This window comes from Sinocyclocheilus grahami, unplaced genomic scaffold, assembly GCF_001515645.1.
Source record: "Sinocyclocheilus grahami isolate Dianchi unplaced genomic scaffold, SAMN03320097.WGS_v1.1 scaffold48.1, whole genome shotgun sequence".
Classification (NCBI taxonomy): Eukaryota; Metazoa; Chordata; class Actinopteri; order Cypriniformes; family Cyprinidae; genus Sinocyclocheilus; species Sinocyclocheilus grahami.
The window spans coordinates 1,853,531-1,872,786 of NW_015505227.1; the positions used below are offsets into that span (position 1 = coordinate 1,853,531).

General features: G+C 37.9%; 1 protein-coding gene across 3 annotated transcripts in view; it reads left to right on the forward strand.

Annotated features, from left to right (window-relative positions):
• The window catches only part of LOC107582878 (histone deacetylase 5-like), a 60,744-nt gene that overhangs the window by 25,465 nt on the left and 16,023 nt on the right, over nucleotides 1-19,256 (forward strand). Inside the window, exons 2-11 of one of the 3 annotated variants that reach the window (XM_016268898.1) lie at nucleotides 1,599-1,882; nucleotides 1,961-2,105; nucleotides 3,445-3,550; nucleotides 3,782-3,915; nucleotides 9,951-10,082; nucleotides 10,829-10,935; nucleotides 13,821-13,940; nucleotides 14,602-14,842; nucleotides 15,438-15,643; nucleotides 15,725-16,018. In XM_016268898.1, coding sequence (XP_016124384.1) covers nucleotides 1,599-1,882; nucleotides 1,961-2,105; nucleotides 3,445-3,550; nucleotides 3,782-3,915; nucleotides 9,951-10,082; nucleotides 10,829-10,935; nucleotides 13,821-13,940; nucleotides 14,602-14,842; nucleotides 15,438-15,643; nucleotides 15,725-16,018 — 1,769 coding nt within the window. The remainder of the gene's footprint in view (nucleotides 1-1,598; nucleotides 1,883-1,960; nucleotides 2,106-3,444; nucleotides 3,551-3,781; nucleotides 3,916-9,950; nucleotides 10,083-10,828; nucleotides 10,936-13,820; nucleotides 13,941-14,601; nucleotides 14,843-15,437; nucleotides 15,644-15,724; nucleotides 16,019-19,256) is intronic. The other 2 variants (XM_016268899.1, XM_016268900.1) reach the window with 2 other exon arrangements.

Below are 19,256 nucleotides of genomic sequence, written 5' to 3' on the forward strand. Positions count from 1 at the left end.
TTGGCAGACACTTTTATCCAAAATGACTTTCTATTTTAAAGAAATTGTTTTTTTATCTTTCTGGAAAAAAAAATGTATTACTGAAACATGAAAAAACAAGGATCCGCACACAAAAACATAGGCAAACGCTCATGTCGATTTATTCCATGGAGGCCACAAAAAAGTGCAAAAGTGTAAAACGTTTTGGTTTCAACCATTCATCAGTGCTTCCATTTACTGAAAGCTGTATTTTCAGCATCATTACTCCAGTCTTCAGTGTAACATCATCCTTCAGAAATCATTCAGATATGCTGATTTGCTGCTCAAAAAAACATTTCTTATTACAGTATTATCAATGTTAATGATAATGTTATGCTGCTTAATATTTTTGTGGAAGCCGTGATACATTTATTTCAGGATCCTTGTCTGATAACTTAAAGGGGTCATATGATGCGATTTCAAGTTTTCCTTGTGTGTGTGTGTGCGTGCGTGCGCGTGCGTGTGAGAGAGACCAGCTTCATCACTGTGTCACGTGACTCTGTTCCCCTTTCAGGCTCTGTCTTTACATTTATTTTGAAAGCTGAAGCTCGCGATTATGGTAAGGGGCGTTACATTTCCGACGAGTGCTTGCGGTGTTCGGCCAATCACAATGCACTGGGTCAGCTGGCCAATCAGAGCAGACTGCGCTTGTCGGAAGGAGGGACTTTGTAGAAAACTAAGCGTTTGAGAGAGGCGGGGCATAGAGGACCTACAATAATGTACAGTATTTGAAAAATAATGTGTTTTTTGAACATTAAAGCATGTCAACATATTCTGTTACACCAAATACACAAAATAATGATCTTTAAAAAAGCATCAAATGACCCCTTTAAGAGTTCAAAAGAACAACATTTATTTGAAATAGTAAAGGCATTTACAATGTTGCAAAAGATTTCTGTCACTTTTGATTAATAAAAAGTATTAATAAAAGTCTTCATTTCTTTCAAAAAATATTTCTCACCCGAAAGTATTGAATGTTGAATTTTAAACAAATTGTTTCATTTTGGTACTAAATTAGGTCCTGAAGCAAATGCAGTTTGTCCCTCTAAATTATTATGATTTATGTAATTTTCAACTCTGGCTTTTAAAATTTTTATTTTTATTTTATCACATATATATATGTATACAGAAAGAAGATATTCATTGTTAAATTAAATTTAAAAAAAAATTTCCACTTGCAAGGTAGCCATTTAGCCTAACAGCTTGTTCTCTGTTCACAGATTAGCCTGTTATCTTAGCATACGAGTAACCAATAGCCTTCAATCTTGGCCTTCTGCAAAATAATTAACCTGCTATGTTAGCATACTATTAACTTTTAAGCCTGCTAGCCTAGCATTTGCTCAAATTATTATAAAGGCACTATTCTTTAATACTGTTTGTTACTTATTTGTAGCTAAACTGCTACAAAAAGATAAACGCTAAGGCTGTTTTAATTATGTAGAAGATGTTGCTAAGAAATATATTTGTTGGGAAACAATCCTTATTCTGTTTGTGATGCATGAATTTCAGGCTTCACCTTTAAGGTTTAACAGGTTATAACTCTAATGACTGTCTGCTTGACTATCTCTCTGTCTCTCCAGCAGTGGATGTGAAGACCTTGCTACCTTCTGGGATGCAGAGCCCGGTGGGAGGTGGAGGAGATCAGGGCGGAGGTAGCGGAGGGCCGGTGGACCTGCGTACAGACCCGCGTCTGAGCACACTAAACACGGTGGACCCGGCGATGAGGGAAAAACAGCTACAACACGAGCTGCTCTTGCTGAAACAACAACAAGAGCTCCAGAAACAGCTGCTGTTCGCCGAGTTCCAGAAGCAGCACGAGGTTTTGACACGCCAACATGAAGTGCAGCTACAGGAACATCTTATGGTATGACTCTTTCGGTCCTCTCTGTATACATCATCTCCTTGAACTTTGATTCTTGACCTCTGAACTCTTCCTAAACAGCAGCAGCAGGAGATCCTTGTCGCAAAGCGTCAGCAGGAGCTGGAGCAGAAGAGGAAGTTGGAACAGCAGCGTCACGAAGAGGTGGAGAAGCAGAGACTGGAACAACAGCTCATCATGCTACGTAACAAAGAGAAGGGCAAAGAGAGTATGTAACTCTCCATTAATCCATCCATTATATACACTACAGTAGATCTACACTGTTCACCTTTTAGTTCAATGAATCAACACCTTGCTGAGCAGTGCGTAGCTAAGGTTTATTGTTGTTTGCTGCTGTAATTACACACTGTCATGGATATCCCTTGAAGTACTTTAAGCACAGCAGGCACAGATTTCTCTATTATTTCTCATCTTTGGTTGTTAACACACAAAAAAACGACACAATGCAGTACTAGGTATTATTGAACCACAAAATTAACATATTGGATCATCTCCAAAACCTAGTAAGCTTCCTACTGCCTACATAGTATCTCATAGTAACCTCATAAGTGCACACATAGGCAGCTATTATGTGCAGTATTCACATGACTCTTAATAATACCAATAGAGCTTTAATTAGCATGTTACTAAGCCAACAATCTGTCTGTAAGACAAAGTATGAAAATGTACCTATAATAAAAAATACATAGCACACACAATTGTTTTTTTTTTTATGTAGGCTTCTTATTTATATGAAATGAACTGTGCTTTTTACTTCACAATTTTACATTAGTGTTCAAAATAGGGTTGTGCCGATGGACGATAGTATCGTGTATCGACGATAGTCAGAGATATCGACGATAGCATATGTCTAAGTCGATAGTCAAGACGATATGAGGCTCATTCTTCTATTAATGTTTTAAATTATTATTATTATTATTATTAGGCGGCCCATTATAATTCGGGTATAAGGTATTCTGATATAAGGTATTTCGTTGCACTTTAACAAGTAATCTCAACGGCCTATATATGTGCAATATTTTAACCCAAGCCCTCACTAACTGAGTTTAATGCACAGTTATGCAGTTTTTTTTTTTTTTTGGTGTTTGGCTTAGTGTTATGTTAGAATCATTATTATACTCTTATACCTTTTGTTCTTTAATATTTTGGATTGTTTTTAGCTTTATTTTTTGTTTTTCATTTAAATGTTAAGTTTTGAAATTTTGTTGTATGCATTTGTCATTTTTATTTAATCTCTTTATTTTAAAATGTGTATAGGTAGTATTTATAAAGTTTTAGATTTTAGTTTTGGATCTGTTTTTAGTTGTTTTAATACTACAATTGATTGCTTCTGTTGTCCTCATTTGTAAGTCGCTTTGGATAAAAGCATCTGATAAATGACTAAATAAATATATATAATATATATATATATATATAATATATATATATATATATATATATTATGAATATAAATATATAATATATATAATAATTTTTTTTGTCAAAATCTTACTGTCATTCTCCTCCACTCAAACATGACTTTTGATGTCCTTTGACTCTGTCCTCAGGTGCTATTGCCAGTACTGAGGTCAAACTGAAGCTGCAGGAGTTCCTGTTGAGCAAAAAGGAACCTGGCTCTGGTGGACTAAACCATTCCTTCTCTCAGAAGTGCTGGTGAGCAAAACCTTGCTAGTCTATATCACTCAGCCTTATTCTGGGCTGGTAAACCCAATTCAAATGCACCTTTTCTTCAGGTTCAATGTGCACTATTTTTCTGCAGTATGATGTTAAATGAGTTTGTCCATAACATGAGCATACTGATATTACGTCATGTCTATGGGTCTCATTTGTCCTCATTTGAATTGTGATGGATGAGTCTTTGTAATGGACTGCTTGTTTTTTTAGGGGGGCTCACCACGCGTCCCTGGAGCAGAGCTCCCCTCCACAGAGCAACACACCGGGCACGCCACCCTCCTACAAACTCCCCCCACTGTTAGGGTCTTATGAGGGCAAGGATGACTTCCCTCTCCGTAAGACCGGTGAGTAGGCTTCTTGTTTATATGAAATGAACTGTGCTTTTTACTTCACAATTTTACATTAATGTTCAAAATAGGGTTGTGACGATAGTATCGTGTATCGACGATAGCATATGTCTAAGTCGATAGTCAAGACGATATGAGGCTCATTCTCCTATTAATGTTTTAAATAATAATTATTATTATTAGGCGGCCCATTATAATTCGGCTATTATTATCGAATTGCACCGCACCTGCAAATGAGCAAATGAGGATTAAAGGCTGTAGCCGGTGAAGGAGTCTCTATCCACAAACACAGACGTACATCGTCTGCTGATATAAGGTATTTCGTTACACTTTAACAAGTAATCTGAATGGCCTATATATGTGCAATATTTTAACCAAGCCCTCACTAACTGAGTTTAATGCCAGTTATGTTAGAACGCATCTCATTCTGGTTTCTGTGGCGGTGTGTCAGGCTTGTCATGGCGCACGGTCCTGAGCGCTGTATGACTGATGTAGCCATTTAATTTAACTTTACTCCAAATATATGAACTTGACTGTTTTAAATACTTTATATTTAACGTGTTCGTTTATGTCCAATATTTAGTAATAAACTGTTGGTGTTTAAAGGAACACTCCACTATTTTTGAAAATAGGCAATTAACTGTTAGAGTTAAACAGTTGAGTTTTACTGTTTTCGAATCCGTTCAGCTGATCTCCGGGTCTGGCGGTAGCACTTTTAGCTGTAGCTTAGCATAGATCATTGAATCTGATTAGACCGTTAGCATCTCGCTCAAAAATGACCAAAGTGTTTCGATATTTTTCCTATTTAAAACTTGACTCTTCTGTAGTTACATCGTGTACTAAGACTGACGGAAAATGAAAAGTTGCGATTTTCTAGGCCGATATGGCTAGGAACTGTACTCTCATTCCGGCGTAATAGTCAAGGAACTTTGCTGCCATACCATGGGTGCAGCAGGCGCAATGATATTACGCAGCGCCTGAAAATAGTCCCCAGCAGGCACCCTGTGCAAGCAGGTGGTCACGTTGGTTATGTTAACAGAAGCTTTAATCTAGCTTCACTAGAGCAGATGTGTTCACTCGCTGATGAGTCTTGTGCACGCGACACTGAACAGCGCTGTGAGATCCGGTGTGAAGCGCTTGAATTCAGCGAGGAACACAAATGTGACCCTGGACCACAAAACCAGTCTTAAGTCGCTTGGGTATATTTTTAGCAATAGCCAAAAAAACATTGTATGGGTCAAAATGATCCATTTTTCTTTTATGCCGAAAATCATTTGGATATTAAGTAAAGATCATGTTCCATGAAGATATTTTGCAAATTTCCTACTGTAAATATATAAAAACTTAATTTGTGATTAGTAATATGCATTGCTAAGAGCTTCATTTGGACAATTTTAAAGGCGATTTTCTCAGTATTTAGCTTTTTTTGCACCCTCAGATTCCAGATTTTCAAATAGTTGTATCTCAGCCAAATATTGACCAGTCCTAACAAACCATACATCAATGGAAAGCTTGTTTATTCAGCTTTTTAAGGGTCAAACAATTGACCCTTATAACTGGTTTTGTGGTCCAGGGTCACAAATAACTCTGTTTACACGCAGATGAAACAGTGCTGACAAATAACAGAAACACTGTGCGCAACGATACAGTCAGAAGACTTTTTAATCTACAAATCGCCATCATTTACCATGGATTTACTGTAGTAACACTAACTGCAGCATGGTATTGTGTCAGAAATGTGGGTATTCGTGTCGAATTTTATTATATTATTAATGTAGACATGTATTAAATATATTGAAGGAGGAGTAATGGAATATAATTACAGTATTTTTTTTGTTATTAAGCTATAGCGTTTATGCATTTATAGATGCATTTAGACTACTGTTTCTCATAAATACCTACAAGCCATAAAAAATTTTTACCATGGTATTGGGGTGCTATATTTGTGGTTTTAACTGTGATTATCATGATCTAAATGTATGTTATGGAAGACCAATTGTTAAAAAAACACCTTAAACAGTCAGAATAATTCAATTTCACCATATAAAAATGAGATTGCTACAATTTTTACAGATATTATCTGCATCCTAACTCAAGCTACTATCAAATGTGTATTTCTAAGAGACAAATTTCTTTTAATTAAAATGTAATTAATATTATCAGGTAACACAAACTTGTTTCTTGATTTGAAACAATATTACTCATTACTATAACATGCAGAACTAAGAAATTATTTGTTTCTATTAAGATATTTATTTTGTTAAGGAAAAATTACTGGAGAAGTGTAAAGAATTCAAAAATGAAGTGTTTGTCATGTTCTGGCCATAAATAATAGTTTAAAACCACAATTAACCATCTGGTTTTTACAACTTTCACATTGGAGCAAAAATCTGCCTTTAAACTTGAAAGAAATAAAAATGTAACATTTATCGTGATGATTATCAATATCGACTGATATGGAAAAAAAAATATCGAGATCATTTTTTGGCCATATCGCGCCCAGCCCTAGTGACGGTAAAGACATTTATAATGTTGCACAAAATTTCTATTTCAAGTAAATGCTGTTCTTTTGAGCTTTCCATTCATCAAACAATCCAGAAAAAAATGTGTCACAGTTTCCACAAAAATATTAAGCAGCACAACTCTTTTCATCATTGATTATAATAAGAAAAAGAATAATTGATAATAATAATAATAAATGTTTCTTGAGCAGCAAATCAGCATATTAGAATAATTTCAGAAGGATCATGTGACACTGAAGACTGGAGTAATGTTGCTGAAAATTCAGCTTTGCCATCATAGGAATAAATTACATTTTAAAATATATTATAATTGAAATAATAAAGTTTGAAAAGTCACTCATGGATTTACAGTGTAAGAATGTAACTTCTAGTGATGATCTCATACCAGCCCTCTCACTTCAGCTGTTGATGTCAGCTGGGTTGCCTTTTCTTCAATTCCTCTGGCTGTCTTCTCTTTTTCTGGATCATTTTACCAGTAGACACTTTCCTTTTACTGTTTTGCAAGCCCTTGTATTTCCTCCAGAAAAATGCAAATGTAGTTCTTTTTGTTATCTTTGTTGTCTTTATTTTGTTATCACCAGCATTTTGTTTTTTGTGGAGAAGTTTGAGCTGTTTAACAGTGCAGAGGTGTCGCAGAAGATGCAAGGGTGTGTGTGTGTGTGTGTGTGTGTGTGTGTGTGTGTGTGTGTGTGTGTGTGTGTGTAGGGATGAAGTGAGGAGTCTGCAGGTGTGAGTCATAATGAGTCATCAGAACAGCTGACCTACACACAAACACACACCTTAGAGCACAGTTATTTTAATACCATTGCAATACTGGTATAGTTTTCATTAATAATCAGTTTTTTTTGTTTTCATTTTAATTTTAAAATTGTAATTTAGATTTATTTGTTTATATATATTATATTATTACATATAATATATATATATATATATATATATATATATATTTATTATTATTATTATTATTATTTTGGTACGTCAAGTTAAACTAAATTTGAATGAGAAATGTTGGTGACTAGCTGAAAAAGACATTTTTAGATTTTTTTTCTTTTCAGATAACATTTGTTTTGTTTCAAGTAACGAGAATGTTTTAAATTTTTTAGTTAACCATAATAACCCTGCCTTAGAGGCTAAATTAGTGACAAAATGGTTTTCATACAAAAATAATGATATTTATTATTCCACAATTTAACCCTCACACAGCCTGCTGACATTATTAGATTTGAAGCTAAACTCAATTTAGTCTGTTTCTGAGCAGGGCCGTCCTTAGGGGGGTGCAAGTGGTGCGGCCGCACCGGGCCTCGCGGCGAACGCACCGAGGGGGACCCCCCTAACCCCCACCCCACCGGAACGTGAATGCGAACGGACCGAGGGGGGCCCCGCTCCCTACCTCGCACCGGGCCCCGCGTCAGCTAAGGACGGCCCTCTTTCTGAGAGATTCAGATAGCGAGAAGCACCTCAAATAAGTCTGAACGATTAATTGCATTTGCAAGGTGCTAGTCATTTAAAAGCTAAATGCAGAAAATATGACGAGGCATATCTTGCTCTCGGCTTCACTCACCGTATCTATACCAGATGCTACAGCTCTACACTGGACGTGACAAAGTGACCGTTGCAAATCATTTTAATTTTGTGTCAGTACGTTATAAATCGAACAAGGAATCAGTTTAATGTCGGGTTTTGTCGAGTCGCGCCCTATACAGTCTATTGTCGCTCCGCAGCGCATCTAGTGTAGACAGTGTCACTGATTATATTGGGTTCTACTGTATGTTGCCGCTCACGTGCAAATCCGATTTACACGGTGTTTAATGTCGTTGGTGAGGAGGAAAGCCTGTGTGTGTGTCCTATGCCTTAGCGGACAAGTTATTCTCTCTATGCTATTTTTCAATGTTTCAAGTGATGCAGGTGTTTTTTCCCAGTAGGTTTTTTTAATTAAAAAAGCATAAATTTTTCATAATGCTTAGTGAAATTATTTGGTAGTCTGAGGTGGGATGGGGATTCGGGGGAAGATTTTTTTATAGGTTTAAAGGGGGGCGTGACCAAAAAAGTTTGAGAGCCACTGATCTAAAGTTAACAGACAGTGTTTAGTGCAGTCCACATGTTTACATATGTTTATTACAGTGACTTTGAATTACCTAAAGTAGTGTAGTAAAGCAACAGATTTGTTTTTATATTTCTGCAATCTACTTTAGTTTGTGTGATTTGTTACTGACTTTCATATTAATGTTTACACCAGGCTTATTTGTTATTTGCTTTATGTTGTCATAATTATTGCATGCTTACAAGGTTGGAAGTTCAACAAATCAGTCAATATACTGTGATTGTAGTTGTTAAATAAAAATGTCATTCATATCAATTCATGCATCATCATATAGGCATGGCCTATAATATCGCAATCGCAATATTGGTATAAAAAAAAAATCGCAATTAGATTATTTTCCAAAATCGTTCAGCCCTAACCTCAAACCTTCTCAAATCATTTTTGACGTGTTTTCGACTATATTTATGAGATTTTTTTCAAAGTCCTGCTGGTCATTTGCTGTTCACTTTCATAGCCGACAGCCATACTCCAAAACTCCCACACAGATTCAATGAGTTTGTTCCCGCAAACACACACATCTGCTATCTGCTTTTTAAACACGGCTATCTTTTAAACTGTCACACCCACATTGCTTTATAAAGCTCTCTATAATAGAACTCACACACATATACCATCCAGAGGATAGGAGAACACTTGCGCGCGCACACACACACACACACACAAGTCCAAGTGAGCTTGGTACTTCAGCTCACTGATAAAGTAATCGCAGACGGGTCCGTTACCGTGGGAAAAGCGCTTACTCTATATTACCACTGTTATGTCAACACCACAGCAATCTCCTTACATAACGTGCCCTCAGTTAATGTGTGTCTTTCCATCCCGTCCCCTCGTCTCACACTTTTATTTTAAATCTAATTAAATCCATACTAAAGACACTGATAGCATTAGAGGCTAAAGTCCTTTCTGCTCTATATGCCCAGTGTGGCTGTAACGCACAAACGGGCCCAGAAAAACACACAGGGCTCAGTCAAGCTGCTTTACACACGGCATGTTTGGATAATTGCCCCAATTTTTTTTCTTTCAAATCCCTTTTTACTTCAATTTGTTTAATTTGGCCCGGCATCTCCGGAGTTAACAAGAGATAAAATCGGCACGCTGTAAATACAACTTTTATCTATATTTCAGTGAGTGTGTGAGAGAAAGAGAGAAACAGGAAGGGATTGGCGGTTGCTGTCCATGGTCCTGATGCACAACAGCGACAGATGCAAACACTCATTTGTGGTGCTTAAGTTAAACATCACTATTATAATTGCTCATAATTAGGGTTGAGGATTTTGAACAAGCCCCTGAGCCTAAGTAGTAAACTTTGCTTTGCAACTCACACCGCATAAGTGACCCCTCAAATCATGCAGGGTTTGCTTTTACTTTTCTAAGTGGTTGAATTGTTTTTCTTTCTCTCTTCTGTTCAGCCTCTGAGCCCAATCTGAAGGTACGTTCACGGTTAAAACAGAAGGTGGCTGAGAGGAGGAGCAGCCCACTTCTTAGACGGAAAGATGGTACTGTGATCAGCACCTTCAAGAAAAGGGCGATTGAGATCTCAGGTAAACCATATGTGAGAATGCAGGACTGTTTGCATAACCTCATGAGTTATGGAAAAGGAAGGCATTAAAAACGGTTTGAACCAAGAACTACTTTCTGGCTAGAGGTTTTCAATTTTTTTATGCTAAGGACTCTCCAATTATGATGATCTATCTTTGACAGATCCCTTGTCGTAAAGTATAAAGGCATCTAAATATATTTTGCACCAGCTGCTCACACCTCCTTCCCCTGAGACCTGCAACTGAACAATGCCAGAACACACAGGGCAGCTTGAAAGCATTAGAGTGGGCATAGTAGGATCAAATATTCTTAGACCATTAGAAAAAAAAGGAAAGAAAAGAAAACGAAATAAAATAAATATTAAATAATAAAAAAATACAATAAAACAAAAATAGTTTCATAAAAGGTATTTTTATTTATATTTATATATATATATATATATATATATATATATATTATTTTATTTTATTTTTTATTTTTTTTATATATATAATTTGATTAAAAAAATAGGTAATACCATATGTGACCCTGTCTGTGAAATCCAGGCTAAAGTATCAAAATCTAATTATGAGATAACAAGCATCAAAGTTTGATTTCAACCATTAATTTCACTATGATTTCAATCTTTGGCATGGCCTTACTCAGTCAATATTAAAGATATAAAGGTTATATTTTCACAGAATGTTCTACATCTTTATGAAGGATGATTTTATGTAAAAAACAGTAAATCACAAAAAAATTACTTTAGCTGGGTGCAGCAGTGCTCCTGGCTCGGGTCCCAGTTCTCCGAACAGCTCTAACTGTGCCATTGCCGAGAATGGCTCCAGCGGATCCGTTCCAAACATCCACGCTGAGGTGAGAGACTTACCCCCTACACGTCTGTTTCTCTTCTGCTCTCGCACTCCCCTCGGTTCTCTATAGGTTGGTGATAAAAAAAGACACAATAAATTGGCTTTACCTAGATAATGACACTGTTTCTATGGAAACAATCTATTGTACGGAGACTTGTGATGGCCTGGGATAACACTGGTGTGCTAATCCCCCCCCAAAAAAATGTTCCAAGAGTCAGCCTTGCAGTGAGTTATATCTATAGGCACAAGAATGGCCACAGCTGCTCTGAATGGACAGCAGGAAGCTGCCTGGGGTCAACCCTGCATGCTAAGCAGCTAGCCTTGAGGATCACCTTAACCTTGAGAGCCAGAGAGAGCGAAATTGCGTGTGCTCATTTCACAAAGGACTTGAAGCTGTAGGAGAGGAACATGAATATGAATGAGCCAGTTTGTATTTCATTTTGGATGACCAGCATATTAAATGCAAAACTTTGCAAAACATTTTTCAAACAAATAATGCCATTTACAATGCTTACATGTAGTTTGTGATTTTGTAATTTATGTATTTATGCTATATTTTAATGCACAAGCATCAGACATATTTTTATTTGTTGCAAATAGTATCTTTTGAGAAAGAGAAAATCATTTATATATGTTTTCGCAGGCAGGGTCACATATGTTAATTTCTCATATTAAACTTGACATATAATATTAATATTCTAAAATGTATATTAATATTTTTGTATATTTTTATTTTTTATAATAATAATAGTAATATCTATGCATGTTTTTCATTTGCCAATGATTATTGTGCGGTGAGAGACTTACCCCCTACACGTCTGTTTCTCTTCTGCTCTCGCACTCCCCTCGGTTCTCTATAGGTTGGTGATAAAAAAAGACACAATAAATTGGCTTTACCTAGATAATGACACTGTTTCTATGGAAACAATCTATTGTACGGAGACTTGTGATGGCCTGGGATAACACTGGTGTGCTAATCCCCCCCCAAAAAAATGTTCCAAGAGTCAGCCTTGCAGTGAGTTATATCTATAGGCACAAGAATGGCCACAGCTGCTCTGAATGGACAGCAGGAAGCTGCCTGGGGTCAACCCTGCATGCTAAGCAGCTAGCCTTGAGGATCACCTTAACCTTGAGAGCCAGAGAGAGCGAAATTGCGTGTGCTCATTTCACAAAGGACTTGAAGCTGTAGGAGAGGAACATGAATATGAATGAGCCAGTTTGTATTTCATTTTGGATGACCAGCATATTAAATGCAAAACTTTGCAAAACATTTTTCAAACAAATAATGCCATTTACAATGCTTACATGTAGTTTGTGATTTTGTAATTTATGTATTTATGCTATATTTTAATGCACAAGCATCAGACATATTTTTATTTGTTGCAAATAGTATCTTTTGAGAAAGAGAAAATCATTTATATATATATATATAGTCAATATTAAAGATATAAAGGTCATATTTTCACAGAATGTTCTACATCTTTATGAAGGATGATTTTATGTAAAAAACAGTAAATCACAAAAAAATTACTTTAGCTGGGTTTTCGCAGGCAGGGTCACATATGTTAATTTCTCATATTAAACTTGACATATAATATTAATATTCTAAAATGTATATTAATATTTTTGTATATTTTTATTTTTTATAATAATAATAGTAATATCTATGCATGTTTTTCATTTGCCAATGATTATTGTGTTATCTTTACCATGTATACAGTTACTCATTGTGTGATGTACACTTTTGGTCGTGCCATCCTTACCGCAGTCTGTTTAAATATGGGGTATTTTGCTTGTTTGCCGGAGAAGTTTGCTTACATTGACTTTTTTTCTGAAACAGTTCTGCTAGTAGTACATAATGTGTCGAGTCTTGACTATGCGCTCTGTTTTCTTATGGGTAGAAAACATTTTTTCAGCATCCCTTTGTATAGTATCTTTTAATATGTTACGTTATTGCCAGTGGATGTGATAGAGGATGAAGTGTGCTGGAGTTTGTCAAAGAGAAAAGAAATAAAGTTTGTCAGTCTCATCAACCAGAGAAAAAAAATCCCTTCAAATAGGCGCCAGTGGAGATGACTTAAGAATCACCTCATTAGCTCTGTCCAGCATGCACCGTCTGCGTACCACTCCCCAAAAATAGTCTTAGATCGCTATTCCAGAGCCTTTGTAGCCTAGCAGTACAGCCTCGAGAGAAGTGATGGATAAATGCGAAGGAGAATAGAATGCTGACATCATCTCTGCTGCAGGTAGGGCACTTAGCCACGGAATGTCCGCTTTGTCTTTTACTTCCTCGTCTTTTCTTAGTGTAACCTTTGAGTCAGAGTGAGAATGACGTACATTGTACGAACAACTTCTAATGAAAGGCTTAAATTGGGTCTTTGGGGATGAATAAATGTTGCCTTGTAAAGCAGATCCATTAGTTTTTGTTCTTTGGCTTTGAAAATGGCTGCGCTCCAAGTATAGGGTCAGATGATGGGATTACCAGCACTCAGAAACACCTCCATATTTCTCACATAGCTCTCTTTTTTTACTCTTTAGAAATTAGAAATTGGGTCAATGCAAAACCCATTTTACATATCCTTATAACTGCTTAGCTCATTTTTTTAACGTGGCAACTGAAACTGTTGTCTTCTTCAAGTGGCGCTCATCCAATCCCAAATACAGACAATCCATTCCCACATGCTGCTTTCCCCGTCACAAATACAACTTAGTAAGGATTTCCAAAGAAGAATACTTTCATGTGATCAAGTCAAGCCGAAACTCCTTTTCTGGGATGCCTTGCTGAGATAAAACGGATTCTTTGTGCTGTTTGAAATGTACATCCTGAAAGATAGGTCTGTTGCTTGTCCTGTGGGACTCACGTTTTTCTCTCCTTTTCTGTTTCGGCAGCAGTTGCGTTCTCTGCATCAGTCTTTGACTGGAGATGGGACACCGAGTCCCCTTAGCCTCTACACCTCTCCATCTCTGCCCAACATCTCTCTTGGGCTGCCTGCCAACGCGCACATCACGGTGAGTGTCCTCAGCTAAAGCCCGGTTGGCTTTGTGATAGTGATTCAGAGTTAGCAAGGGGTGTAGGCTGAACCCTAGTGGGTTGGCTAGATCATTATGATGCTTTCACACTAGAGCTTTTGGTCTGATTGATGTGAAAGTGTTTTTCAGAAGATGCACACGATTGATCCGCACCCTAGTCCAGTCTTGGGTATGGTTCATGTGAACGTGTTTAGTGCTCCATAATGTTTATATCGCCTCGTTTTGGATACGAATAAAACATCAGGTCATGCATAGACTATCTTGTCTCTTTGAATTTAAATCTAGATTTATTCACACTTGCCCTTGAAAACCTCTGTACACACACTTGCCCAAATAAAGTGCGGGGGATGAATTTACGTTTTATCAAATGTGGGGGGACACGTCCCCTGCATATTCTACGCCCATGCCTGGTATAAAACAAGCGAACATACTGCAGTTTTGGACCCAAAAGTACAATGTGAAAGGAGAGCACCTGGGGCATTAGAAGGGGATGGAATAAAACTGGTTCTGGTTTGGACCAAGCAATCGAACCAAGTGTGAAAACAACCTTGTAGGCTTTGGTACCTTGGTTGCAGCTTTAAGCAGCTCAGTGTTCCCAAGTCTGAAGAATAAATTCTCATTCTCTTCTCCTCTACTCTAGGCTCCTCAGAAACTCAGTGCCCAGCAGGAGGCAGAGCGGCAGGCAATCCAGAGTTTGCGTCAAGGTGGGGCACTGACAGGGAAGTTCATCAGCACATCGTCCCTGCCGACGTGCCTTCCCACCGGGGCACCCCATGACCCCGAGCCCCCTTCTGCCTCTAATAGCCACAGTAGCCATTCCTCGCTGCTCCAGCACGTCCTACTGTTGGAGCAGGCTCGTCAACAGAGCGCACTTCTCACAGGTACACATAAATCATAGTATACAGTCATGTTATCCTGAATACACCGCAAAAAGCTATAAATGTAAATGTGTCATACAATGTGTCAGTGCCTTAAGACAAGAAACATACTTTACATAGTATGCAGATGCAAATGCACTCTTGTGTTGCTCTGACCATAGCAAGTATCAGTTCTCAAGGGTTGATTTAACCCAGATGCATTATTCAGGTAACTAGCTATTTAGAGATGTATATTTTGACAATTTCACTGATTTGCTCTGATCTACTCTGCAAGATTCTCTTCAAACTGTTGCTCCACCATGAGTTGCCAGTAGTTGACCTAAAAGAGAAAACTGAGACAATTTATGCTAATGTCCACCTTGGGAAAAAAACAACGTTTGAAATTAAACTTGCTAGAACAGTCTACATTCAAGTAATTGCACTGAGTACGTTTCAGGTCTTATAGGTCAGGACTGCAATGTGCGAACAAGAAATGTCAAAAGTCACGGTACTACGATACCAAGTTGACAAGAAAATTAATGTTAAAAACAGTAAACATTATCAGCTTGATGTGTAGGTGTAACAGCTTACACTTTTTGTCTTGATCTTTATCACGCAGTTCCCATGTACGGGCAATCTCCGCTGGTAACGGGTGAGCGGGTGTCCAGCAACATGCGTACAGTGAATAAATTGCCTAGGCACCGGCCGCTGAGCCGTACACAATCAGCACCCCTGCCTCAAACACCACAGGCCCTGCAGCACCTCGTAATGCAACAGCAACACCAGCACTTCCTCGAGAAACAGAAACACTACCAGCTAAATAAGGTATATTGTGCTAGCATGAGATATTTGATGCTGTTTGAGCTATTTAGTAAAAAATTGCTAACGAGCTCCACCTCCTTTCAGATCCTCTCTAAAGGGGCGGAGCTTCCACGGCAGCCTCCCACGCACCCTGAGGAGACTGAAGAGGAGCTTACGGAAACCGCAGAGATGCAGGACGAGCGAGGGGAGGGGCTTGATCATGTAAGGGAGGGGCTACAGAAAGAGAGCTCTGGTGAGACCACACCCCCTTCCGAATGTCTGGTTCAGTTGAAGGGAGAAAGCACAGAAAGTGACTTGGAGGAAGATGATGATGATGATGATGATGATGAAGCCATTGAACTGAGGGAATGTGATGAAGAGGGTGCCCCCTATGGCCAGGTGAGAAATTACAGCTTGTTGTCTTCTTTAAATTGAATGTTTTGGTCATTTCTGTGCTATTAATGTAGGGCTGCAAATAACGATTATTTTGATAATCGATTAGTGGGCCGATTATTTTTTTCTTTTCTTTTTTTTTTATTAATCGATTAATCGGAGAATAGGCCTCTTTTTTTTTTTTTTTTTTTTTACAAAACACTATTCCACATCCTGCCCAATGTTGTCCTTCAAACAAAAGTGCCAACTGCATGCTATGAAAACTTATTGTACGGTAAATATTAGGGATGCTCCGATCAGGATTTTTGCAGCTGATACTGAGTACCGATTTCTTGTCATGGTGATCGGCCGATAACGGTGCTGATTCTGATGCTTCAAGCTGTATATAGAAGGTTTCATCTGGCGCACGCTCCTGGCCCGAAGTTAACTTCTGGTCTGTGTTTGTTTGTTAGTCTGGCTATGGCCCCCTACTAAAAGCAATTAAATTAAGGTGATGAGTAGACTGAAGTTGGGCTCAGGTGGTTGTGCTGTGGGATGTGTTTCACATACATTTATTTATTTGTGGCGTTCGCCACAATATCAAAACTTACCGATTTTCCAAAAGGCTTCGTTGAATAAACATGAGCACGTAGGCCTACTGCACCTTTAAATATCAAAACGAGGCGCTGGTGTTTTTATATCACTGTATTTCTGAAGGAAAATTTTCGATGTCATTTTCATTTCATCTTGCATGTTATATGCCTGATAAAGTAGCATTTGTGAGCTCAGCGCTGCTTTTTGTACAGCCGTTACTGGGGAAACCGCGGTTTCTCCCGCTTTAAAGCACCTCCTGCTGGCAAAGAATGAATGAATTTGCATTTTCAGTAAGTCCGTCTGATTTACGTATTATGTTAAAAAATATTAACTTATTTTGCTTTTCCTATATCCACGGGCGCTGCGGATAATACGCGGGTCGGGTAATAAAAAATACATTCTCATTATTTGCGGGTGGATAAAATAAATCATAAATGATGCAAATATTAACTACATTTTTTTTAAATACATTTTTTTCATGAGGCAGACGATTTCGTGTGTGTGTGTGTTCGTTCTCCTGATCGCCGGCGCACTTTCAGTGAAGTCTGAAGTTTAACACCGACTGTCAGGACAAGCCTTCATGCAAAATAGAAACATTCACGTGAATATGTAACATTTACAGAAAAGGATATAACCGTAAAATGCAGATTATGCACTGAGGAAACATCTCACACATTAAACAGCACATGCATCTGTCAAAGCACCTGATAGGACAAGCCGTGTTAAACATTAGCTAATGCATTAGCTTGAAGTTTAAAATTAAGCATTCACATTCTCATGTTTTGGGCAGCTTGGATCACGCATCTTTCGCGCAGCAGCTCACTCTGTTTCATCTGCTATTTTTAGATGCATTTTGTCTATAGAAATGTGTTATTCACTGCTGTAATTTGACGCGACTGGTGGAAGTTTTCCGTGCACGGTGGGCAGACGCGACTAATTGATAATGACATTTCGTTGTCGATTATTTTCATTATCGATTTTATCGATTAGTTGTTGCAGCCCTACATTAGTGTCACCAAACAGAATTGGACAAAATTATGACTATTTCAACAAGGTTTCCTGAACTTGCCTCCATCTGCTGTTTGTCTAACAAACTGCTAGTTCCACCCCAACGTTATGCCATTGCTATTTTAAATAGAAAAAATTACACTCATCTTAAGGAATTTACAGAGCCACCAACAAGTAGTTTTAGTTTCTTGACCTTGTAAGGATCACTGACCTTCTAAAATTGCAGTTACCTTTGTTTGCCATTCTGATAACGACTTGTTAAGACGGCTTTCTATATTTATCCCTTTCTCCTTTATCATCTTTCCCCATTCCCGTTCTACTTTGCATAACATGCAAAGCTATCAACACTATTCAGAAATATTCTTCGGCTTTAGTGTAGAGCGAATTTCAGTCATGAAAAAGCAGCGTAGTGACTGCATGAGTTACCATGCAAAGCCTATGCACGTAACACAGCTTAACGTCATTTGTTATGAAACAAGATGTTTTTTTTTATCTTAAATGTATTATTTTGTTTTATTGAACTAGAAGCAGCTGTGTGGATTCTGTGTCATCGTTAGACTTTTAAGATCCATCTAATGTCTTTCCGATGACTCTGTCACTGCACTTTTCGAGAGCTTAAGTGCGTAGGCAAGTTCCTGATGAGTGTTGGGACGCACATGCGGGGGCTTGGTGACTGGAGATCGAGGGTATCCCTCTCAACCAGAGCGGTTGCAGCTTTTTCGCCCCCTGAAAAGGAGGGATTAAAAGAGGAAGATTGCTCTCTTCCATTCCTCCCACCAGTGACTCACCACTGGATGCAGGAGGGGAGCAGGCAAGAAGAGGGGAAGAGAGACAGATAAATAATTGCTAAATAGGAAGACAAAATGAAATTGACTTGGGAACGATGGTAGGGGTTCCTCCGAAGTTTGTCTAGTTAGTGCTGCTTGCGTTTAGCTTAAAGGTACTACTATTGCTCATACATAGTTCAGGATTTGAACAAACTCTTATCCCAAATTATTAAACTTTAATATGAAACTATAGCATATAGGAAGCAGATGTGAGCTTTTGTGACTTGAGCCAGTAAGCAACCTCATAGCAAAGCTCTGAAAACACTTCTTAGCATCATGGTGCCAATAGTGGCAAGCACCACACACATTTTGTTCAGAAAGTGTAAAATCAGTTTTTGTCAAAGAGCTAATTTTCAAAGTGCTGCACTTAAGCAGATTTATTCTTATCTTGCAAAAAAAAGTACTATGGCTTTACCGTCCGATACACTGTACTATAGCACTTTTTTAAGAGATTGATCTTTTTAAAACGTTACTGAGTAGGTTTCTTCTCATCATACGTTCCATTGTATCACCGTGGATTTTGGATTTGGCACAATGGTTATACTGTTTTTTTTTTTTTTACATTAACCTCATAGTAATACCATGGTATTCTTCAAAGTAGTGTTTAAAAACCATAGTATCAGTGTAACTTGGTAATGTTATATTTTTTATATATTGTTTAGGGGTGTCGCCGACTAAGGATTTTCATAGTCGAATCGGAATTTTCAAATCACTAAGACGGATTTCCGTTAATTGCAGCAAGTCTACGATAGACTTGTGCCGGTATTCGGTAATGCGATATATCACGGTAATGAATATACACGATATTGTTATCATGGGCACTTCTAAATACCGTG